General features: G+C 34.6%; 1 protein-coding gene across 1 annotated transcript; it reads right to left on the reverse strand.

Moving 5' to 3' along the window:
• Window positions 1-1097: 1097 nt before the first annotated feature.
• On the reverse strand, window positions 1098-25133 carry LOC127874957 (uncharacterized). Its single transcript, XM_052419665.1, has 3 exons — window positions 25084-25133; window positions 24512-24687; window positions 1098-10352 (listed from the first exon to the last, which is right to left on the reverse strand). Exons 2-3 carry the CDS (start codon window positions 24643-24645, stop codon window positions 5972-5974), a joined length of 4515 nt encoding a protein of 1504 aa, XP_052275625.1. The 5' UTR covers window positions 24646-24687; window positions 25084-25133; the 3' UTR covers window positions 1098-5971.
• Between the last annotated feature and the right edge of the window lie 1716 nt (window positions 25134-26849).

A 26849-nucleotide genomic window follows, 5' to 3' on the forward strand; every position in this document is an offset into this window, starting at 1 on the left:
TCTTTCATCGTCCGCATTGTGCATTGAGTCTTAATGTGACAAAGGTCTCTAGTGTCAAGGTCACACACTGAGGTCAAATGTTACAAGTGTTCCTTAAATGTGCCTTATTTTGTAAGAATTCTACTATACATTAAGGAAATGCACCCATCAATAAATTAAAATTGTATTTGGGGGAAGGATATATACCAGTACTCAATGAATTTACGTGTTAATCTTAGATTTAATCAAAACTGAATAATGTGTGCGCATGTTTTTTTCACTGCGACTGAATGAACACATGTGCATACGTGCACGAACGCCCATTTATGTTCATTCTAATTACATTAAGTAAAAATGTTAATGCATATTTTTGCCCAAATGTTATATGTTGTATTTCAGAAAACGAAACAACCAATCGAACTGATCACTCTTTTGAGTTTATTCTAGTTCCATGTAGTAGAAATGTTAATATATATTGTTGCAAAAATGTTGTATGTTGTATTTTTAGAAAGAAAAAAAACAACCAATGGAACCAAATGCTTATTTGTGTTTATTCTAATTACATGTAGTTAAAATGTTAATACATATTTGCCCAAATGCAATGTGTTCTACTTGAGCAGACACAACAACCAATTGAACCGAAGTACACACGAGATCTTCGCAATGCACGGCACATTTTCAGTAACTTATTTTGTTATTCCCCCAACTGATGCAACTCGGCTTTTTGATATGGAAGAGGACCATTCTCAGCTGACAGGCATTGCAATAGGGGGGGACCACAGCCCGGGCAGTTTCAGTGAGAAACTAGTGTACAACCAAGGTTCCAAACAATCCTATGCAGAGAACTAGTACCCGTTTCGGCTCTAGATGTTATGATATAGATCAGTGATCTTTGAAATATGTACATGAAAATACTTCATTGAGAATTTCAACAGCCTCTCGTGACAACTGCTGTACCATGGTAATGCAAAGTGAAAAAAAAAGATTTATTTAATTAAACAACCTCCCGATTGGAAGAATGAGAATATTACCGTAACGATGGTTATTGTAACTGCACAAATGTAGCTAATTTAAACATGACAAACACCATACCATTCTTCAAACAGAAACTCAATCTATTGGAGTTCAGTAGTATTTATTGAATCTCTGTTAATGTTGTTCATGTATGAAGCTGCAAAATATTACAAACATGTAACTTAAAAATCGTTGGATGTGTGTACCTACTACATAATTTCAGCAGTGTCATGCGAAAATGGGTCTTATGCCATTTGCAGTCAGCGTAGCAACAGACCAGCCAGTGAAATAGCGTCAACTCACACATGGTTATGCAGTTATATTAGCAGACAGGGAAGCTCCTGAACAGACTGCGCAGATGGCTCTTGTGGATCTAAGCTGGAAGCATATGGCTTTAGACCAATTTTCGCATGATGCGACTCAATTATTCTCCATACTATGAACATCCTAGTTAATATGTCTGATTAGATAAGAAATGGGTTCAAACATCTGAATATTAACATAGTTATCAATATATTGAGTGTTTACAATTGCAATCTGCATTAACATGAATACATGAGTTATAATAAACATTCCATAATAATTGAATAATAATTATATAAAAATACATGTTTATAAAAACATTTATATCAACATAAAAATCATGTATAACATTTCATTGAGATATACCTAATCTAATTAAACAAGGGCTGTTTGTAAAACATGCATGACCCCATATGGACTGTCAGTTGTAGTGGCAGCCATTGTGTGAATATGTTTTTGTCACTGTGACATTGACCTTTGACCTAGTGACCTGAAAATCAATAGGGGTCATTTGCCAGTCATGATCAATGTACCTATGAAGTTTCATGATCATAGGCCTAATTATTCTTGAGTTATCATCAGGAAACCATTTTACTGTTTCAAGTCACTGTGACCTTGACCTTTGACCTAGTGACCATCTGCCAATCATGATCAATGACCTCAATGAAGTTTCATGATCCTAGGTATAAGCATTCTTGAGTTATCATCCGGAAACCATTTTACCATTTTAGAGTCACCGTGACCTTGACCTTTGACCTAGTGACCTGAAAATCAATAGGGGTCATCTGCGAGTCATGATCAATGTACCTATGAAGCTTCATGATCCTAGGCATAAGCGTTCTTGAGTAATCATCCGGAAACCATTTTACTATTTCAGGTCACCGTGACCTTGACCTTTGACCTAGTAACCTGAAAATCAATAGGGGTCATCTGCGAGTCATTATCAATGTACCTATGAAGTTTCATGATCCTAGGCCTAAGCGTTCTTGAGTTATCATCCAGAAACCATTTTACTATTTCGGATCACCGTGACCTTGACCTTTGACCTAGTGACCTGAAAATCAATAGGGGTCATCTGCGAGTCATGATCAATGTACCTATGAATTTTCATGATCCTAGGCCTAAGCGTTCTTGAGTTATCATCCGGAAACCATTTTACTATTTCGGGTCACTGTGACCTTGACCTTTGACCTAGTGACCTGAAAATCAATAGGGGTCATCTGCCAGTCATGATCAATGTACCTATGAAATTTCATGATCCTAGGCCTAAGCATTCTTGAGTTATCATCCGGAAACCATTTTACTATTTTGGGTCACCGTGACCTTGACCTTTGACCTAGTGACCTCAAAATCAATAGGGGTCATCTGGGAGTCATGATCAATGTACCTATGAAGTTTCATGATCCTAGGCCTTAGCATTCTTGAGTTATCATCCGGAAACCATCTGGTGGACGGACAGGACGGACATACGGACCGCCATGAGCAAAACAATATACCCCCTCTTCTTCGAAGGGGGTCATAAATATTTATGTATTATACACCCTCATACATTTATGCACAATTAAACACCCTGGGCCATTTTCGTTCTTATATTTTTACGAAATGAAACTAAGCCATTGTTATTGATATACAGGTAATCAGTGTATATACATGTACATGTACATGATAATGAAACTCTTTTACCTGCCCAACTATTATTATCAATGGTACACAAAACTAAGAACTAGACAGTATTGCAACATCAGGTCACATGATAAAGGACAACACTTTTGGCTTTTAAGGATTTTTTTGTTTAGAGGAAGTCTCTGCTTAATAAAGATCCCATCAACGAGGAACGTGCTGTCATTGTTTGGCTTTTGGGGATGCACACATAAATCTGGGACAACACTTTATCGGTATGTATTAAGCCTAGTTTTCCACAGAAAGGCTCATATGCTTTAGAAGAAGCCTCAAAATAAGCTGAACCATTGTCATTGTCCTGGGGCCCGAATAGTAAATTGAAGATGCAACACTGCAGATTTTCAAGAAGGACATTATGAAATGTTTTATAAAGGCATTTAAAATGAAGCAACAAAACACCGACCATTGAGTTAAGTTCATCTTGAACTAAAATACCACTTGATTCTTTAATGAAAATTGACCAAAGTACATTATATTTGAGCGTAATCATACAAGCATTGTGTACATGCTGGAAATTCCATGACTTTAATTATAACACATTAATGGCAAAAAAACCATTATGAACTAGGTAGATAATGAACAACAAATATGAGGATCGCTGTCTCTATCCCAGTCATATAACATAATTTATGTGGTAATGCTAATGAAATTTTCATACGGCCATTATCCCCCTTCCTTTGAATCAAGAAGGGCAGGGTAGTAGTTTGTGCACATGGTACGTGTAAGCCAGCTTCCCAAGAAAAAAAGTGTGTTGATTAACTGCCCAACTTGAAATGACTGATATACTATTAAAAACTGTCAAAAATCCCACAAGGACAACTAACAAATGAAAAAGCAATCAGCTCTTATTGTCAAAATATAAATTAACCTCAAAATATTAACAACACTAAATAAATAGTATAGAAGGAATAATCAGAGTAAAATGTCAAAAGAAATGGTTAGTTCATAGGTTACACACAAATTTGAATCACTGATATAAATGTCTGGTGAACTAGGGAAATGTATACTGTATACATGAGTGGTGAGCTGGGGTATTTCATTCCATTTCAATGAGTTGGAACGTTTCAGACCACTCATACTTCTTTCCAGCATGTCAATAAATTTTGAACAATTCATTGACACCATCTGATACTATTACAAGTACCGGTATAGTGTTACCTCAATGTATACGATCACATTCTTGTGCAAATACACATGTAAATCTCAGTTTAACATAAAACTGTTAAAAAAAACTTTAAATAATAATGGGCATGCAAATGTTAGAGTAAAATTAATAAAAGAAAGATTATTTGTTTGATTACATTTTCAATGAGCGTTAAGCCACATTCACGTAACTTGTTAAAAAACTGCCAATTCATATACACATATAAAAGAAATTATGGGACGAGAACTAAAATGTTCAAAAGAGACAACAAAAAAACATTTCAGCAGTACTTAAAAATTCAAAATGAACATTATCAATTGAACAATACATAAGTTTAAATAAAACAAAAAACAAATATGGTTTTCAATAATGTAAGTTATAACTACACACACTATAAAAAGTATTATGCATTTTAGAGGAACAAAAGTTAGACATTATTACCAAAACAAAAAACAAAACCATAACAATTTGGTGGTTAGTATATAATTACATTCAACCGACATATTTCTTTAACATACATGTACTAACAAAACACAAACTATCATGTTCTGTTATGACAGTGATATTGTTATATAATTAATCAATTATTACCTATGGCACAATGACAATGTGGCAAGTAACTTTATTTTACAAAACTTAACAAGAATAACAATTTTGAACTTTGATATAAATTCACTTGTTTAAAAGGTGTTTTGAAATTAATAAAATTGCCTCATTTGTTTAAAATTGCCTCATTTGTTTAAAGAAAAATGCAGCAAATAAACCTCAAATTATATGCAACTATTGGTAAAAGTAAAATGCACACAACAAAAAAATGTGTTTGATACCATCTCATTTTGTTTTTACATGTACAATGTATGTTTTTGCATATGAGATCAACCAAAATTATCAACTTCAAGATCACAATAATTGCTACATTTTAAGTGTAACATCAAGTGTCCATTTACCCCCCCGGTAAGTGAAGAATCCATGTGTGCACAAACTATTTTTTAAATAATAATTAAAATGCAATAAGTTATTTTACATAACTTTGTTATTTAATAGTTCCATCAACATACACATGTGCAAATCTTTTGATAGAAATAATAATATTGGTAAGTAATAAAAACTGAAACGCAATTTCTAGTACACGAAGACAAAAAAACATGATTAAGTGTACAAAGAGGTTTTACATAAGCAATTTCTGTAAAAAACAACAACATAGGAAGCACTATTTTTCCCTGATATAAAATAATTACATGCTGATTTCTACTTGTTTTGTACATGTATAAAAGAATGACATCATCACAGCAACAACAACAGCAAACAGATTAAAACACAAAATTCATAAATAAAGCAGCCTTATACACAATCAGGTGAACAAACTACAAAAACGTTTTTTTCTCAATCAATATGGCAGAGCTCGACACTAACGGTGGTCCGTTGACCCAGGGTCAGTAAAATATAGGTAGGACCAGTGAAACTAGAAATTTGATTGATATGTCGGACCAGTTAAAAATCCTGTCCAGTTAATTGTGAAATACTGGTGGAAAGCTGTTTTCATCAATAAAACCACTTTACATGTTCATAATAAACCGATAATTTCATCATAATTTTATGGGCTGACTCGAGACTGGGATAAAAATAGCAGTTATGTTACTGTACCATGTGTACAATGAATATTAAATTAATTCAGTATAGTTTTCTTTTTATAAATGCATGATAGTCATCATACATTGTGTATAGTCCGGAAAGTAAGTTGAAATTTAGGTAAAATAACATAAAAATTGTCGGACCACTTGAAATCTTGGAGGACCAGTAATTTTCTGAAAGCTGGTGGTCCTTTGGGTCAGTAGGTAAAAAAAGTTAGTGTCAAGCCCTGTTTGGTCTCCATGATGTCGGGCAATAGTGTCTTTTGTCATTTATGTGAGCCATAAGTAAATCACGGTTTGGGAATCTTTCTGAACACTTCCTGCACCTAAAATAGCCATCTTGTTTTACACTTCGTTTAAAACGATTACCATACCCCACATGACCTCTTCCATGACCTCTTCCACGACCTCTACCACGACCTCTATCTGACCCTCGACCTTGACCTGACATATCCCTCCTGTAAGGGTTCATAACACTATGCACATTAGGCAAATTTGTGTTGTTCCCTCTGAAACTTGGATCACCTCTTCTTGAAACATTCAAAGACTTTCTGTTTGGGCTCTGTCTTTGTCTATGAGAATGTTTATATTTAGCCCTAAGGTTCCGTTCGTGTTCATTAGATAATCTTTCCCTACTGCTGCATTCCCTTTCCAGTGACAAGCTTCTTTCCTGTTTGTCAGATAATCTTTCCCTACTATCGCTGCTTGTATCTGATGAATATTTTGTGCTTTCTTCATCCTGGTCTGCATAATCATGTCGTGTGGGTGAGCAAAGATCTTTCTTGCATTGTTGTGTTGGTGAGCAAAGATCTCCTATTGATTTTCGTGTGGGCGAGCGCAAACCAGTCTTTGATTGTCCTAATGGTGAGCGACTATCATCAATTGATTTTCTTGTCTGCGAGCGAAGATCCATCAATTGACGTGTTGGTGAGACAATATTTGACATGGATTGTCCTGTTGGTGAGTACAGCTCCACCTTTGATGTTCTCCTTTTTCTTGGTGGTTCATCCTCTTCATTGCCTTGTTTATGTTCTGATTCCCTGGACTTAAATGGAATATTAAAGGAATCGTTTTCCCTGAGTTTGTCGTGTACAGTGTCATTCCTTAGCAACATAGTCTTAGCTGGATCTGAAACACTTGATGTCTCTCCTATTTTCCGCTTCAAAGTATCGACATCCTGTCGAGGTTTTTTGTTACCTACATGCAAAGAGCTTGTTACTGACTCATTAGTTGAGACTTTAAGGATTTCTATTTCACTTGATGGCTTGTTGATACCTAGCTTTGAAGTGACCTTAGAGTTTGGTGATGGCTTTTTGGCACTGTTGTTTTTATAATTAGAAATTTTATTATTTCTCAAGTCTCCAGGTGAAAAGGCATTTCTATGCTGTTGGTGTATATGGCATTTAAGCTGACTTATATATCTAAATGTCTCACCACAAGTCTGGCATGTGTACTTTTTAGGAGAAACATTGATTGAAGACTGCTCTGAAGTAGCACTATTTGAAACATGTGGAATATCTTTGTTATCAGCTTTAGCTCCTTCAACAACATTTTCCTGTTTAGCTGATGAAGTATCAACAACAATGTCTTTTGTTGACACATCACAGGGAGCATTCAGTTTAGTGTTGTTTTCAGGTATACTCGAACTTAGAGTTTTGTCAATTAATTTTGTAAATTCTTTATTCAAATGGACATTTTTTTTATCTTCTTTTGTATTTTCTTCATTCAGAGATTTCTCAGCTACTTTTGCACATTTTATCTTCAACTGAACATTTTCAGTGTTTGTCTTATGAACCTCTTTAAAATGCTTATCTAAACATTCTTGGGTAAGAAAATACTTATTGGTACAAATTTCACATTTCCTAACCCTTTCACTCTTTGAATATCCAATATTAGAACTTGCTCCATAAATTTTGTTAACTTCACCATGAGCATTTGCCCCTTTTTCTTCCGTCATAACAATTTTAACATCCCTAATGTTATGGACACGTTCCATATGTTTGGCAAGTTGTTCATTTGTTTTGCAGAAAGTTCTTTTACAGACATTACATAACAGCATTGATGTCTTCCTGTTATTTGAGGTACCTTTTAATCTCTCATCTTCATTATCATTAGAAATAATGCTCTGTGCTTTAATATCTAATGGCACATTTTGCTGTATTTTATTATTAGTTTTGTGAACAGTATTGCTATTTTCATTCATCACAACTTCTGATTTTCCTACTGGTTCGCTATTCAAATCTTGCGAGTGTGTTTTTGATGTATTATCTTTACCATTGACTTTGACAGTTGATTCATTCATCGCACTTGATTCACTTTCTTTTGCATTGCAAGACTGAGCCATAGCGCTTTCACTCTTTTCAGCTTTTCTCAATTCAAACTGTTTCACATGTTTTTCACAGTAAACTTTATGATTATCAAATTTGTGAGCAGACAAATAAAGAGCTTTCTTACAACAAGGACAAAAACGAACCTTGTTTGTAAGTGGTTCAACTGGCACTGAATAAGATATTTTTGCGGACTCAGAACTTCTTCCACCATCATCTACATCTGGAGACACTTCATTTGCAGTTGAAAGTTGTTTTGTTTCAATATCTATTTGTTTAAATGTTCTTTCAATCTCCTCCTTCTTCCCTTCTACAATACTGACATTACCTTCATTTTTGTTCAAACTGTCTGAAGCTTGAGTTACTGTGTGGGCTGTTTCACCTGATACAACTATTTCTTCAGGATTCTCTGATGTGGCCAGACTCTCTATGGTATGTGTGTTATAATTGGATTTACTAGAACATCTAGAATTTCCCTTGCCACCTGAAGGAAAACTACACTTTTTGGATTTTGTATTAGGTTCATCTTCATCTGACTTATTGCAACCACTGCCCGTTTTATTTGCCGTTTCAAATCTACCACCACTGTTTAATAAAAATCGCTTGTCTGTTTCAATAACTTTCCTGTTTTTACAAGATTGGATCTTGTTACTGTTTATTTCCATCATTTCAATACTCAAATTCACCACATCGCTTTTCCTTTCGTTCTTTTCACTACTTTTCTTTATCTCTGTTGGTAAGCAATCTTCGTGTTTTTGGTGTGAATTTAAAGTCGACCCGTGTTTATTTTTAAACCTTATTGACACATCTGACACCTTTTGATTATTGGATACTAGCTGTTCTTTTTCACTACTCGTTCTTCTTTCGCTTTGTCTACTCAATTTATCATCTTTTTCTTTCATGGGTGCCTTCTTTGAGGTTTCCCTGCTCGGTTCAAAATCAGAAGACATAGAGCGTGAACAATTTTTTTCAATGCTGGTACATTTACCCAATTGCTGCAAAATTATTTCATTATCAGTTTCATTTTCTTTTGCATAAACAACTTGGTCATTGGAAAGACTGACAGATTCTATTTTATCAGAGGGAGTACTTGTGGGAATGTTTTTATCATTCTGCTTTTTAAATGTTGTATCCCAACTTTTGGACCTACAGTTCATTAAATATTTTGAAGAGCCTTCTCTTTTGCTTTTGTCATTCAGAAGCTGTGTTTTTAAATATTCAGATTTGTCTTTAACAGAGTCATCTATTTTACCACTTTTGACCTTCCCTTTCAATGGCATTTTCTTAGTGGTGATGATTTCACTGTTAAGCTCATCTAATGTATCATGATCTGGCTCCACAGATGTTTTAATGTTTGGTTCTTTAAGTTCCTGTAAAGTCTCTTCAGTAGTAATACACGCAATGTTATTGTCTTGATGGTCACTATTTTCAGGTGTATGTATCTCAGTTACACACAAGTTTGAGTTTGATGTTAAGCTCGACATTTGTTCAAAAATATTTAAAGAATTGGTTTTGTATACTGACACCTCTACATCTTTGACTGTAGTTGTCGTTCTATTTTCTGGCTGGACGGATTTCAATGTTTGTACATAAATACTTTCATCACTTTGGCAGCTAGGTATTTCAGATTCTTCATTGGAAGTCATCATCCCACAATTACTTAAATGTTTGTTTATTGCAGATTTACTTCTTTCTGAACTGCGCTCTTTGTTATTTATGTATTTCAACTTATTCTTTGCAAATATATCTGGCAAGCTTTCATCCTTTCCATCTTCTTCTTCTATTGTCTCTAGGTCGGGATAACTAACATCATAGTCTCCAATACTTGTATCATGCACAACTTCATCAACATCGAGGTAAACTCCAGAAAACTTGGTAGAATCTTTAAGCAAATCATTTGATGTCTCCATTCGTTCAGTAGTCTTTAGATTTTCAACAAGTTTTCTGGTCAATTTTGTAGGTGATGGTAGAATTCCATTCGAGTGTGCCCTTATATTATCAACACACATGACCATTGGGCCATTAAAAGCAAGAGAACTGCTAAACACTTTCCGATCCTGATTATTGCCACTGACAAAGAGCTTCAACTCTTTTTCATTATCACTGCCAGATTCTTCAACTTCCATATCTTCGGGCTGTTGGTCTTCTGCTGATTTGTGTTGCCTTCTCCCTGTTTTAACTCTGTCATACATTGATGGGCTTAGATCGGCATAAGAGTCTGGTTTTGTGTAGCAGACACCAAGGTAATTTATCCGAGGTTTGACCATGGTGACACTGAAGATAATAAATACAAATCACAAGTTTTCAATATAAATACAAGAAAATGAAAGTGTGGGAACTGGTTAACAGTGAAAATTTGTCTACAATTTTATATGTTCAAAAAAAGCATTTGTTCTTATCAACTGTAACTTTTACTTTATAACATTTACAGCCACATTTTATACTGTATACATGATACAATCAGATTATACATCTTGTTTATGCCGTAACCTATCTTAAGCTCAGAAATCGTCAAATTTCTGAAAAGAATAATTCACAAACACTCTTATGAGCTGGTTGCTATAGAGTGTATAATACCATTGAAACAAGAGATGTGTTAGTCAGAAACACAATGCCCCCTGTTGCGCCACTTTGAAGCCATAAATTTGACCTTTGACCTTGAAGGATGACCTTAACCTTGACCTTTCACCACCAAAATGTGCAGCTCCATGAGATACACATGCATGCCAAATATCAAGTTGCTATCTTCAATAATGCAAAAGTTATTGCAAAGGTTTAAGTTTTGGGACACACACAATGAATGACAGACAGACAGGCCAAAAACAATATGCCCCGAATCTTTCAATCCGGAGGCATAAAAAAAAAAGATCAAGGGATAGACTTAATCTGTTTTTATAATGTAAAATAAGTTTGAGCTGTGTTATTTGATAATTTCAAATTTTATCAACTTACATTATTACTGGCATGTTCTCTGATTGTAAAGTTAATACGTCTGAGATTTTCCATAATTAATTACATGGTTTGAGAAAATAATCACTCATAAAGCAACTGTTTAGCAACTGGCTGAGGTTACTTTTATCAGAGTTACCGTAATTACTCTATGTTTTCAGACACTCTAAGTTTTCGGACACCCCCTGTTTTAGCAAAAATAATTATCTTTCATGACTCTTAATTTTCGGACACATGATTTTTGGTCCATTATTTATGTCTCCAAGTTTTCGGACAGAATATTTTACAGCGCTATTTTACCAAATTTCGGTCCTGTTTTCGATATCTAATGACACTTCGATCATGGGGTTTTACAACCAGATTAACATCATAAAACATGGAAGGTGCATGCCTGAGGGCAACGGACCATTACATTGCGTTATTGGGTAAATAACCTTGAAAACCGGTATTAAACAATGGTTTCGCCCAATAGCATAAGCGTTATGACACTTACCAGGGGCAGTACCAATGAACAGTTCAATTATCTACTGCAATGGTCCTACCCCTTCTAAGTAAAATAACTGTGACAAATACTTAACGCTTCAAAGTGTGATGCACCCTATTGCAAGTTTTACGAACAATGGAAGGTGTTAGAAAACAACTATCTGAAATGAACAAACAAAGAATTCATAGTTTGCTTTTTTACGTTAATTACAGGTTCATACTAGCGAGTATCGGTACGTCACATTCTCATCTTTGAACTCGTTGGTCAAAGTACAACCTTGTAGTAACTTTCTGTCAAATAAATTAAGCATTTAAAATTATTTAAAATGCAGTGCAAATATATATAACTGTAATTTATACTATACGGCATGGTATTTTACAAGCGCATGCTATTACCAATAGTCGTTGATACAATTGACGCTTTTTTCGGACACTTCAATTTTCGACTCTAAGTTTTCGGACACCTGCATTTTGTGAATATTTTTCGTATCTATGATTTCGGACACGAAATAAATTAATTATTTTTAAGTGTCCGAAAACATAGAGTAATTACGGTAATATATAAATAAATTATAAAGTCGCGCTTTGTCTGAAACTCAAAGCAATTTTACATGATTCAAACATGGATGCCATTAATCTTTTGATGTTTTTGCTACATGTATCTCTATATTCTGTAATGCATTCTTTGTATTTTTACTTGTGTTCATAATGATTTATTAATCACAAGTAACTGCATTTATAGGTTGGGTAATAAAAACTATTTTGATGCATGTACTTGTCATTGAACTTTTTCCTTAATTATGCAAAAGTAGGGTCTTTTCTCTCTTATTTCCACACTAGGAAAAGTCACTTGTCACAACAATTTTGAGCTAAGATTACCGCTGTGTATATCAAGTTTCATCTAACTTGGATTGTGAGCCTCTGATATTTCATGACAAAATGTAAAGGTCCAAAAGCGGGACTGTTCAGGGCCCGTATTCACCAAACAATTCTTAGACTTAAGTCTAAGAATAAAGAAAATTCTTTAAATTAGAATATTGAAGAATTTCTTTAATTTTGATTCAAACTCTGCAGTAAACATCTCTATCTATATTATTCTTCGTATAGAACATTTTGTTAATGACATAATCACCAGTGGAGGCCTGTATATATTCAAACACTGAACACATTTTCTTAGTTCTAAGTCTATTCTTTATTCTTAAGTCTAAGAATCGGTTGGTGGATACGGGCCCTGCCAAGATTGGGATGTCTGGCATGTATAGATTGCAGGTGCATTTTTCAATAACATTTGTTTTGGCTGTGTCCATTAAAGTGTCAAGATATACATGTATGGTATTGTTTGTCTTTAACAATCTAACCTTGTATGAATTTCGTGTTACATTTTATATAGTGACCAAGAAGATTTTTTTTTAGTCTATGAGTCTATTTCAACAGTATATTTGAATGAATCATTTTTATTGTTCCTACATGTTGGCATGCTCTTAGAGTTATGGGTTTGCAAAACAATTATAAAATTGATAATTGCTTTGGATCAGAATTATTCTCTACCATCATTTGCTTTCAGTTGTTGCACACATTAATGATTACTTTTCACATTTCTGCAAAGGTTCATACCACTGATATATAGAATAAATTTAGTCAGTGTTACATTTTGTAAAACAAGAGCACCACATAACAGGTGCCATGCTCGGCTACGGATGCAGTTTTGAATAAATGAAAGCTTGTCTTTTTTTTCTCTTTTTTTTAAGGTAAAAGTGGCCTTGACCTTTGACCTAGTGACCCCAAAATGGGTGTGGCGTGTAGTTCTCATCAAGGTACATCTACATATGAAGTTTCAAAGTTGTAGGTGGAAGCACTTTGATTTTAGAGCCAATCTTAAGTTTTTAGCACGATGACGGTGGACGTCAGACGGCGGACGTCAGACGACGAGCTGGCTTTGACAATACCTTGGGTTTTCTCAGAAAACGCCGAGCTAAAAAACCATACATGTTTCTTGATACATGAACTGGTAGATACTTTTGTTCGATTTGAACAAAATGATATTGCTAGAATTTAAAATCAAATGTATTTGTTTGATTCAAAGTTCAGGTTCTTCTCTGGTTCCAGATCAGATGTGTACAAAACCCTTAACTTAAAAGAAATAAATCTTTCTGAAATATGCAATAATTAAAAAGTGTGCAAGATTTCAGTATTTGTTTAGGTCGGCAGGGTGTTTACCAACATTAGAATAAAGGTATGCTATATGCTTGTTCAATGTTGAGTCGTGGGCAATTTCCAAATAAGAGGGCCCTACTTCGCTCACCTGAGAGGAGTCGGTTCATTCAATCTTTACCAAATGTCAAACTTGACCTAGATATTGTCCAGACAAACATCATGGTCAAGTTTCATCATTATTTCATCTGCGAGTCATGATCAATGTACCTATGAAGTTTCATGATCCTAGGCATAAGCATTCTTGAGTTATCATCCACAAACAATTTTTCTAAGTTGAGTCACCGTGACCTTGACAGCCATTGTGTGAATACGTTTTTTGGCACTGTGAATTTGACCTTTGACCTAGTGACCTGATAATCAATAGAGGTCATCTGCAAGTCATGATCAATATACCTATGAAGTTTCATAAGCCTAGGCATAAGCGTTCTTGAGTTATCATCCAAAAACCATTTTACTATTTCAGGTCACCGTGACCTTGACCTTTGACCTAGTGACCTGAAAATCAATAGGGGTCATCTTCGAGTCATGATCATTGTACCTATGAAGTTTCATGATCCTAGGCCTAAGCTTTCTTGAGTTATCATCTGGAAACCATTTTACTATTTCGGGTCACCGTGACCTTGACCTTTGATCTGGTGACCTGAAAATCAACAGGGGTCATCTACGAGTTATGATCAATGTACCTATGAAGTTTCATGATCCTAGGCCTAAGCGTTCTTGAGTTATCATCCGGTAACCATTTTACTATTTCGGGTCATTGTGACCTTGACCTTTGACCTAGTGACCTGAAAATCAATAGGGGTTATCTGCGAGTCATGATCAAAGTATCTATGAAGTTTCATGATCCTAGGCATAAGCGTTCTTGAGTTATCATCCGGAAACCATTTTACTATGTCGGGTCATCGTGACCTTGACCTTTGACCTAGTGACCTGAAAATCAATAGGGGTCATCTGTGAGTCATGATCAATGTACCTATGAAGTTTCATGATCCTTGGCATAAGCGCTCTTGAGTTATCATCCGGAAACCATCTGGTGGACGGACGAACCGACATGAGCAAAACAATATACCCCCTCTTCTTCGAAAGGGGGGGGGGGCATAATCAGAAAATTGCCCCCCTCCCAGCAGCCATGTTATTCAACTGACCGGAACCATTTTTTAACTCAACTCTCGTATCACGGAAACAAATGTTCTGAGCAAATTTCATGAAAATTGGGCCAAAAATGTGACTTCTACTGTGTTCACATGTTTTCACTATATACATATTGAGAAAAATGTCCCGCCCACTGGCAGCCATGTTTTTTCACCGATCCTGACCATTTTCAAACTCATCAATATAACCAATGTTTTGACCAACTTTCATGATGATTAGGCAAAAATTGTGACTTCTAGAGTGTTTACAAGGTTTCTCTATAGCCAAATAGGGAAAACTGCCACTATATACATAAAGAGAAAAATGCCCCGCCCACTGGCGGCCATGTTTTTTCACCAATCTCGACCATTTTCGAACTCCTCCAGACATCAATTGAATCAATGTTTTGACCAACTTTCATGATGAATGGGCAAAAATTGTGACTTCTAGAGTGTTTACAAGGTTTCTCTATAGCCAAATAAGGAAAACTTCCCAGCCCACTGGCGGCCATGTTTTTCCTTGGATCGAAACCACTTTTGAACTCAATCAAGATAGCATTAAGACAAACATTTTGACAAAGTTACATGAAGATTTGGCATGAAATGTGATTTCTACAGTGTTTACAAGGTTTTTCTTTTTTTTGACCTAGTGACCTAGGTTTCGACCCGACACAACCCAGTTTCGAACTCGGCCGAGATCTCATTGGGACAAAGCTTCTGACCAAGTTTTATGAAGCTGGGACAAGAAATCTGGCCTCTAGAGTGTTTACGAGCAAATGTTAACGGACGGACATACGACGGACAAAGACCGGTCACAAAAGCTCACCTGAGCAATAAGTGAGCTAAAAACTGATAAATCACAAATATTATATATAAAAAAAGACTATGAATCATTATAAATAAAATAATTAACCCTTGGTCTTTATATTTCTTGCTTTTTTTCAAGTGTTTTAATCGTCTGTAATAATAATAAATAATAGATTGTGTTGATGGTGTCAAACCGCCATCTTGAAAGAAGGTTCTTGTTGAGCCATGCATTCTGATTGGCTATTTCAATTTCAAGATTTGCATACCATAAATAGCATTACAAACTGACATTGAAGGGGAGGTTAATGTATTGTGAAAAAATGTCAACATAATAATAATTATGATGTACTATGAAAAATTCTCATAAATATGTAACCGGACATGGGGAAAACTGTGCCTTTGCTATTGATAGCACAACACAACTGGCTTGCTGCGTTTACTCTTTTATTCATTCATAGTTCTCATATAATTTCTCCACAAATTTCATCCTCCTATATTGCATTCTTATGTACTCCTTTCTAACTCTATTAAATTCCTATACAATCTTATTTCCAACTTGTTTCTAACCTATTTCCAACTTTCTCTCTAACTTGTAACTGACTTCCTAACTTTGCATTGACTTCTTAACTCTCCTTTTTTAACTCACTTCTCATTCCTTTTTTGAAACCCTATCATCCCTAATACCAAGTCACACCTACACACCTCACTGACCAATCATCTCTTTACCTCATCCACTGATCATACAGATCCCTAATACCAAGTCACATCCACAAATCTCACTGACCAATCATATCTATCTCTCATCCACCAATCATACAGTACTTTACTTCTTTAACCCTTTCAGTGCGGGAACCGAATTTTAAAGGCCTTTGCAAACAGTTTGGATCCAGATGAGACGCCACAGAACGTGGCGTCTCATCTGGATCCAAACTGTTTGCTATTCTGATAGTATTCTTTGAAAAAAAATGAAGAAAATGCTTATTTTACAAATTCAGCAGACGACATTTTAGCAGACGACAAATTTCCCAGCATGCAAAGGGTTAAGACTGTAATTAATTAGCACCTAGTCTAAGAATCTTTAGATCTTTAGTGCCAGTCATTATTTATACATGTAGCTAGAGCTGATAAGCATACAGTCTGAGTCTACATCATGAGTGTGAATTCAACAAGACTGTAACTAACACAATGTAATCAACAAGAGTGTAACTAACACAATGTAATCAACAAGACTGTAACTAACACAATGTAATCAATATCAAGTTAACCCTTTGATTGCTGGGAAATTTGTCGTCTGCTAAAATGTCTTCCGCTGAATTTCTAAAATTAGCATTTTCTTCAATTTTTTTCAAAGAACACTATCAGAATAGCAAACAGTTTGGATCCTGATGAGACGCCATGTTCTGTGGCGTCTCATCTGGATCCAAACTGTTTGCAAAGGCCTTCAAAATTCGGTTCCCACACTGAAAGGGTTAAACATGTGGTTCCAAGTAACCTACCGTACTACTGCCATTCAGTAGACAAAGAAATCATACTCAAACATATTCACAGAAATCAATTCAATCTCTTTAAAACTGAAACTATGATATTGTATGAATTTATAATGCACCTGGTTTTGTCCAATATTTGATCAGCAAAACGATGGTGACTGTGTCAAAACATTTTCTGTAGTGAACTGCATCATATGCTTTAGTTCTATTCAAGGATCTTACGCAATCTCCATACTCACGACTCAAAAAGAACCCATGACTGAACAAGAACCTACCGTATCAATGTTTTCTTGAAATTGACTGCTTTTTTGGTATCCCTTATTGTCATATGGTCTTTTCTATGGTGAGCAACAATCATAGTTGCAATATTCAAATGCCCATCTAAATCAGTAAATGACGCTCCAGTTACATTTGCACATATGATGAAAAATCAAAGTATTCAAGAAGTACTAAAAAAAATAGTGACAACCGATAATAAAATTAATTAGTAAGTTAAACAGTATCCTGACTCTTGTTGGCCAATCAAGTAGCCTGCACCACTGTAGTCTCATGATACTTCCATTATGTAAGGATATTCACTTGCGTCTAGGAACCATCTTCATATATCAAAAACATGATACAAGGGCTGTTTGTAAAACATGCATGCCCCCCATATGGGCTGTCCGTTGTAGTGGCAGCCATTGTGTGAATACGTTTTTTGTCACTGTGACCTTGACCTTTGACCTAGTGACCTGAAAATCAATAGGGGTCATCTGCGAGTCACAATCAATGTACCTATGAAGTGTCATGATCCTAGGCAAAAGCGTTCTTGAGTTATCATCCGAAAATCATTTTACTATTTCGGGTCACCGTGACCTTGACCTTTGACCTTGTGACCTCAAAATCAATAGGGGTCATCTGCGAGTCATGATCAATCTACCCATGAAGTTTCATGATCCTAGGCGTATGCATTCTTGAGTTATCATCCGGAAACCATTTTACTATTTCGGGTCACCGTGACCTTGACCTTTGACCTAGTGACCTCAAAATCAATAGGGGTCATCTGCAAGTCATGATCAATCTACCCATGAAGTTTCATGATCCTAGGCGTATGCGTTCTTGAGTTATCATCCGGAAACCATTTTACTATTTCGGGTCACCGTGACCTTGACCTTTGACCTAGTGACCTCAAAATCAATAGGGGTCATCTGCAAGTCATGATCAATGTACCTATGAAGTTTCATGATCCTAGACCCAAGCGTTCTTGAGTTATCATCCGGAAACCACCTGGTGGACGGACCGACCGACCGACCGACATGAGCAAAGCAATATACCCCCTCTTCTTCGAAGGGGGGCATAATAAAGGAAAATCATATTCAACTTAACTTTATTTGATAATTGCCTTTTTATGGCGAAAATCCTTCAATATTGACTGCATCAGAAACAATAACAACAACACTGTCTGCCATTGTTGTTTATTTTTTAGCCTGGTAGCTTCCCCGTTAATAGGTTAATCATCAGTGATGATCACTTATATTAAATTAAACAAATATCTGACACCATTCAGAGTAACAATCAATAACGTATATAACAATTTTCATATATGGAATTTAAGACATCAAATAAAATAACTATCACTATGATTCACAGTTATTTTCACCCACTGTCTGATTTTTTCGCTAAGAAAATCAATTAAACTATAAAAAATATTATATTATTAGAGTAAGTTGCAATAATTCAACTCTAAGCTTTATAGCCCAATGGGCTGCTTACAGTTGCAATGCGCTCTCTCTTGTCCATGGGTGCAAAATGTTATCAACAATGCAAGGGTTAAGGAACACTGAAACTGCAAGAACTTATTAAAGTTTACCTATCTAAACCACAAACTCATTCAAATGGTACCATTAAAGCAAGAAATAATTGATTTTATTGACTTAGGTTTTGTACGCTGTATCCGCCATATTGGAAAATTGACCCAATATTGGTTAGGTCGCAGAACACCAATATTTTGCCCGTCGGGTTATGTGCTCCAGCCTATAAAGTCGATAACGAAGTGGTATTCGATACAGAATACACTGTTTCAAATTTAAACATAAACATGTCAGCGAGAAAAGTGTGTTGAAACATTGTCGTGTTTTTATAAGGTGCATGCAAAGGTTGCCATTCAGGTAAATTTAACATGTTTATGAAGTTTATTCATTTTTTTCCTCAAGTTGTCTCGAACGACTTCTGTTTAGTGAAGCGCAGTGATTCGCTGCGCTGAACTGCACCCATGTTTATGAAGGGGTGCATATGGACTGCCAGAGTCGCCATAGCAAAAATTATCAAAGGCTCTGGGAGTCCGTTTATATGGACTACATTAGAGTCTGCGTTTTGTTAAATATGTTAATTGTGTAGCAGTGAAATTGCACAATATTTTTAATTTATAGTTATTAAACACTGTATTATTATGATTAAACAGGCTAATATATATGTACACTAGTTCCTGTTAATCCATTTCGGACAAATATCTGCATTTTTTTAAATATGTTAAAATATTTTATTAAAGCAACTGTGTCGTATTTTGGCTTTACAATTTTACTTAGATAATCGCTCAATATGCCAAGAGATGACATGGAGGTATCATAAATTGTGTTTAAAGACCAGATGCCACATGTGGTTTATGCAGGGACCCAAGAATAGGTCCCTAGATTTATGAAATGTGTTCTTTGTAATTGTTTGGACAGTACCCGATCATAACGAGATAATCGCTTTATGATGAACAAAGGTGCAATATAACACCGAGTTAAAAACGCTGAAACAAAGAGTGTCAAAATTGGTGTGAATAATTAAATAAAAACAATTACATTTATCAAGAGAATTTATTTAATGTGTAACAAGGCAAGTTTTTACAGGCATAACTGTTCAAATCAGTTACTATATGTTGCGTACATAAAGTTGATCTATTTGCTGTTTGTTTACATCCTTATTTGTGTTTGTTCATTAAATTTGATTTATTCTGAAACTTTCAGAAAGAATTTCAATATCTGAGATTTTTTTATCTAAAAAATGGTCGCGAAGATGTGCCAAGTTGAGATTTTTATGGTAACCACATACCGAAGCTCGTATATAGTGCTCCAGTCCCAAGTTCATTTATAGTAAAAACAAATAATAACAACAATATAATCGTTCCAAAAATGCATTTCCTTGCCGCTTATGTTTTATTCAGACATTATAGTTAGTAAATTTATATTTGATATAGTGCATGTTTATCAATAAAAACGATGATTATTTCAACCTTCTCTATATGCGCTTATATGAATTTCACCTCTTTTTGCCAACCAGTTGGCGGAGTCAAATATTTGCAGGTGCGAGTGACGTCACTCGTCAACTGGTCTATTAACAAAATCCAGAGGACACTAATGAAATACCGTGAGTTGACCCAACCTGTGAGTTAACCGGGTTTGAGCTTATTTTAGTCAAGAACTTTTCAATGTTAAATTTCAAATTCAGATTACAAATATTTGGACTATTAAGATACATTGTCTGTCAATATTTGTAGTAATAAATGAAAACTCAGAGTTCTTAAATCATGAATTTTCTTCTGCTGTAAGTTTTTATACCGGCAAAAGCCCGCAAAGTGGGCGTTGACCGTTCATACATATGGAAATTTAGACATAAAATCACATAAGAATGTCACATAGGGATGCGTCTCAAATAAATTTGCCACGTGACATATATTTTCGCGATGCTATTTATGACCTTGAACAAATCAAAAACACTTTGGCATATGCTAAATCACATGTAAATACATACATCAGGAAATTTTTTATCAATGACATCAAAATTGTGTAGCGAATCGCACTAAATATTCTCGCATTATTTGTTCGCAACCGTTCCTGAATTAAGTCATTACTCAATTATCTCCCCTGAATACTCATCTATAGTGGGTATAAGCCGAAGACTGGTTCACTATATATATAGTGACAGTCTTTACCAAACACAATTTACGTGAACATAACCCGTCTTAAATATATTGCTGAATCTCAGATTTCTGTCGAATTTATTTGCTTTGATCTTTTCGATATCTTTTTGTTATTATTATCCTGACAAATCACAAACGCTTGTTAAAAAATTATTTGTTTTAAACATTATAGTTTGCATCTCTATTCTTCCAGTATTCTCGCGATATTCCAATAACGACACCCTACTGTTTATTTGTCAGAATTCATAACGCATTTTCCATTCGCTCTCAGAAAGAAGTTTTACGTGTGATCATAAGCAATATTCTGGTAATTTGCCGTAGTTATCCATCAGAAACACATTTATTCACAAAATTTAAAGATATTCTGATCTAATTTTTAGTCTTTTAGCTTTAATTTTTAACGTATTTACACCTCGTCTGCTCACACTCTACCGATATCCCGAAAGGTTACATATCACTATAATAAGTTTAGGCCTAAAACCACAAAATCCGATACCGTTGGATTTTCGTACCACAATCTTTAGTAAAAATCTTCCAGATTCGAAATCAGCAAAAAACAAGACATTTATAAATTGTCTGCATTATTGATCAAATTCTAAGATATTTGTCGGTTTTCCGTTTTTAGAAGCTGTTTTGCCAAGGCAAGAGCTGGGCATCACACAAGCCATTCTATCCAGCAAAACTGACAGTTTTGGTTTACAGAAATCAACAAAGGAGAGATTCCTGAACTATCAAAATTTCCAAGCTATACACACAGTTATTATCCGTGGTGGTCTTTATTGGTTCTGTTGGTTTAATTGGATGGAACATGTGTGAACTTTTTATAGAACTTTGAAAAGTCTATATCTGTCTATCTATAAACAAAAATCAGCTATGGTATAATAAGATCAGATGTGCAAACATTATGTCAAAGGGTTGTTAAATTAACAATTTGAAGGCAATTATGCTGAAAAAATATGAAAGTTTTCATGCAAATTTAGTCTGTATATCGACAAGTGTCTGCCAATAAATGTCAAACTAGTAATACAAAACTTACCACAAGTATGTAAAAGCACTAAGTACCTGTTGTGATCATTTTTAGTAAGATAGTGTAATTCTAAACAGTAGCAAATAGCTTGTTTAGTAAATGCATAATGCAATTAATATGATTTCCTTTCTATTGTGTAATTAATAAAGTGGTTGTTACTTGTTAATCCATGATAAATGTTTTATGGCTAGTAGAAAACCAGCATTGTTAATTTTGTAAAAGGAAATAAAATAACACCACTTTGTAATTTCATTTACGTAAATATTCTTGTACTGTAGGTTGATGACAGTGTTTTAGTAGTACCTATTTTGTAACTATTATTTTATGTGCAAATAAATGATGTGAAGTGTTTTGTATCTTCACACAATACCACATACCTTTTTATATATGTACTGTGTTATGTGTTATTTGAATGTTTAAATAAAAATATATGGATGATATAACATGATGCATTCTAATATTTGCATTCAAATTGTAACTATAGAGCTAAGTGTATGCAGTTTAGACTGTGATTTAAGAATTGCTACAAAATGGCTAGTTTTTTAGTGGCGACAAAATTTAAACTATTCAACAATAGTTTGCGAAAGAAAATTAGAAACCTGCAAGATACCTGTATTTATTAAATATTTTAATTGCGAAACAAGTTTGTTGTTATGCTGTTACACATAATTATTCATTGATAATAAATAAGAAGACAATTAGCGGTGTTAACGTTTCCCAACAGTAGAAATCATTCTTCTGATGAAGTAAATGGTATACAGACGAAAGCTCCAGGTATGGCTTTCAATACGTAGTGTGTATTATTTGACAGTCTAAAACTTATTGGATTAAAAAAAATCCTATCAAATTTGTCAATCAAAATTGATTTGACACATCACATGAGTTTGATTATGTTAAATCAGCGTACTGCATGCTAAATGCAACTGCTTTAGCAAGCTGTCAAGTTGAATTGAGACGTTTGATGAAACAAACTGTTTCCTGGGTAGGACCAGTACTTAGTGTCTATACGATATACCATGACGTCGAAAGTCTACAAGACCTACTAGGTAGAACGAGAAATGTTCTTCGACGTGCAATTTTCACCAACCCTTGAGTGTTAGCCAATCAGAAGACACCTTACATCTGTTGCTTATAGAGATATTTGACATTGAACGTTATTATTATTATTATTTATACCAAATTATGCGACTATTGACCGCTTACTCATAGATATTGTGTGTATTTATTAAACATTATTATTATTATAATTTATACCAAATTATGCGACTATCAACCGCTAACTCATAGATATTGTGCATATTTATTGACCTGGCATGGCGGAATTAACCTCTGACTTATGCAAGTTATGGTTATCACAAAATACGACCAACGGGGAGGTTATTATACATTATTTATCCCGTTCATGTTTGGTAACTGTTAGGTTACCATTGGGAATTTCCTACACAGTAATGCGCTGGACAGTCGTGATACTCCGCCCCGCATGATCAATAAATACTCACAATATGCTGAAGAATTTTAACTTTAAAAAGGTAACAATTTAATCTTCTTCAAAATTTGTATATAATCTATTTCAAGGCATTAAATACTTGAAACTTCTATGTGTTTTGTTTGCCATTCTGATATTTTTTATTCATTTTGTACTCAATTAAAAAAGAGATTTTAAACATTTATTATGAATAAATCTGAAGGAAAAGCAGCTCAAGAGACAAATGTTTTGATTGGCTGTTCAGAAAATGTGTATGTGGAAGTACAAACATGTATGTCGAAGTACAAATTCTACTTTGACGTACAAATATATACTTCGAAGTGTATTTTACATTTGTATGTTGACGTACAATTATTGTACTTTGACGTACATTTCTCTTTTTACCTTGTAGGTCTTCTTGACTTTCAACCCAAATGGTACGCCATAGTATGTTTTTAGGGTTACCTTAAGAATGCTCCCACTTGAGGGATCAATACAGAGACCTCCCAGTCCCAGTGACTAAGCAAGTTAGCAGACACCCCATCCACTATACCACAGCCACCGAACAAGCTTTAAATTCCTGTGGCTAGAAAACAAAAAATTATAAGATGCTAGATCCTTAAGCTAAGAACATGTAACTCGTTTTAAGATAGATTTTTTGGATGCGTTACTTAATTATTGCAACAATTAAAATATTTTGAACACAATCATGTCCATATATATTATATATATTAAAAATACATGGTTTTCAAAAAGACTTAAAAAGCTTTTGCCCGTAAATTAGGTAGCACCTATAATCATATTAGTTCTAAGGCTCGTTTTCGAGAACATGAAAACGAAAGTTGATGACTCGTCATTTATTTTATCAGTGTTATAAATGACTGCGATATTATGCAAAAGTTGTTTTGTGGTACACAAATATCCTTACCAAGACAGCGATCTGTAGCCTGGTTGAAACAGAGTGTCCAGTACAGACTCCGGCATATTTCGCCCATCTGTTACGGCCTCCATGTTTGACCGTGTGTTCAGTTGTTGTTGTAGTTTACATAGCCTCGTTTTCATTATTGGTTCGTATCAGTCGCCTCCCTTGATGTAAGCTATCGTCTGTTCGTAATTAGAGGATAAAAATAGTATTATAAATTTACAATTATACTTTAAAACCTGAATCAAGTACCTAAAAAATAACACAATATTGGCAGCATACAGTTAACCATATGATGTCAGTTCAGAAATAATTTTATGAATACGTATTTTGCTGTTTAGATCTAGTATTAGTCCAACTTGTTGACGCTCTCAAATATTAAGCTACTTTTTATTTTGGTAATATTTGGAGAAAAAATTAGTCCATATTAAAAGTATCTCTAAATTCTTTGCGCGTCTTATAAATAAGACTAGAGCTAGTATATAAAATTTAGTTACTCGAGACAACATTATAATTGCTTCATGAATTATGACCCTCTGCCCAAACATTTATGATATGAACGTAATAATAAGTCTTACATTTATATGTATTCTCTATCCAAGAGTTTGATTTAAAGTATTTATGAGAAAATATAGCATTTATCGAAGTCCATCTCGCGCCACAATGCAAATCATGTTCAAACATATTGATGATAATTGTGTTCACGCCTTTGATGTATCAATTACTTGCGCAATTAACAAATCCCATCCGACCTAGAACTAATACATACTGAGTACTCATCCGTTTGTCACTCAGTGTCTAAACATTTTGACATCTGCTCAATCTTTTGATGTTATCTCAGCATGTTTGCTGGAGAAACTGGGAGTTGCAATAATCCATGCTGTATGAAGCTCTAGCTGTTTTGAGCTGTAGACTAACTATAAACATATACATGTAAAAGCAAGAAAACCTGGACAAACTGTCGTCTACAAATTCATATGCTGAGAATGTGATACAGTAGAAATTAATCATCTTGTCGCTAACCCGAAAACTTAGAACTCATCTAAATCCAGATCTAATTAAAGTTTGGCTGAAAACAGGAAAGAAACAACGCTATATGCACTTGTATATGTCCAGGTAATGCATTTTCATTTAATATTATTTTAACTTACTGGATGATAACTTGCCATTATGCCATTATTTGCAATCTATAGCATGACAATACATGGCACGTTCAAATGCTACAAATAAAATGGGTTCGCACATTAACCGTCGAAAAAATACTTATATGCATGCGTGTTATTATAATACACTGTTATTTACATTCTTTATTGTAAAATGATACGTTGCGCTTCTTCAATGTAAATTGTGCATATCGAGTAATTATATGTAATGTAATTAATACAATATACATGTCCAAAAATAACTTACTTGTTTCTTGTTTCTTGCTGTTTGAAATACGATTTTCACAGGAGCTCTTCTGAATTCTAAAAATCGCAAATTATATGTGTTCTCGTTCATAGCAGAAAAACAATCTATAGCAATCTATTATTATCTTACGTACTGCTTTTTTTATTTTAAGCACGTGTTTTTATTAATACGCTGACTACCAAAATGACTCGAGATTATGCACCTTGCACGTTTTGCCGATATGTAGTCATGTCCGTCTGCGTCGTCCAAGGCGGAAACATCGACCGCCTGAAGCTACGTCTCAAGCGGTCATTCGAAAGAAAATCATGGCATACTTTTTACACATAAATGTTAAAGGGGCCTTTACACGTTTTGGTAAATTGACAAAATTAAAAAAAGTTGTTTCATATTCGCAAATGTTCGTTTTAGTTATGATATTTGTGAGGAAACCGTAATACTGAACAATTACCATGCTCTAAAATAGCCTTTATATGCATCTTTTGACGATTTAAAAACCTGAAAATTATAAAGCGCTGCAACGCGAAACGATAGAATAATTTGGAGAGTTCTGTTGTTGTCGTTATATTTTGTGAAACTACGATGATCGCTTATATAGAGTATAAAATACATCTGTGATTAAAGAAGGATGGCCCAGTGGTCTGATGCGTTGGCGTTTTATTCCAGGACTCCAGGAGTCAGTGGTTCGAGTCCTGCTGAGGGTTACCTTTTTTTATAAATTTTATTCTTATTTTTTACTGGAGCGTTTTAGATCCAATGTTTACATTTATCAATATAAAGCATTTAATGACAAACTTCAAAACATGCCAAAATCTTTCAAAAGGCCCCTTTAAGGCGTTTAAGTTTAAGTAATGAATTTGATAAAAAAAAAACATAAAAATAACATCGGACTGAATATAGTAAAAAAAAAACTGGAAAATTCTACAACAAGTTAGAT

This window comes from Dreissena polymorpha, chromosome 3 (assembly GCF_020536995.1).
Source record: "Dreissena polymorpha isolate Duluth1 chromosome 3, UMN_Dpol_1.0, whole genome shotgun sequence".
NCBI classification, from domain to species: Eukaryota; Metazoa; Mollusca; class Bivalvia; order Myida; family Dreissenidae; genus Dreissena; species Dreissena polymorpha.

Coding starts and splice junctions, on each gene's coding strand:
- LOC127874957 (XM_052419665.1), bottom strand. CDS start 24,645: ATGAAAACGAGGCTATGTAAACTACAACAACAACTGAACACACGGTCA. Junction 10,353..24,511: donor GGCTACAGATCGCTGTCTTG/GTAAGGATATTT, acceptor TATTATCTTCAG/TGTCACCATGGTCAAACCTC.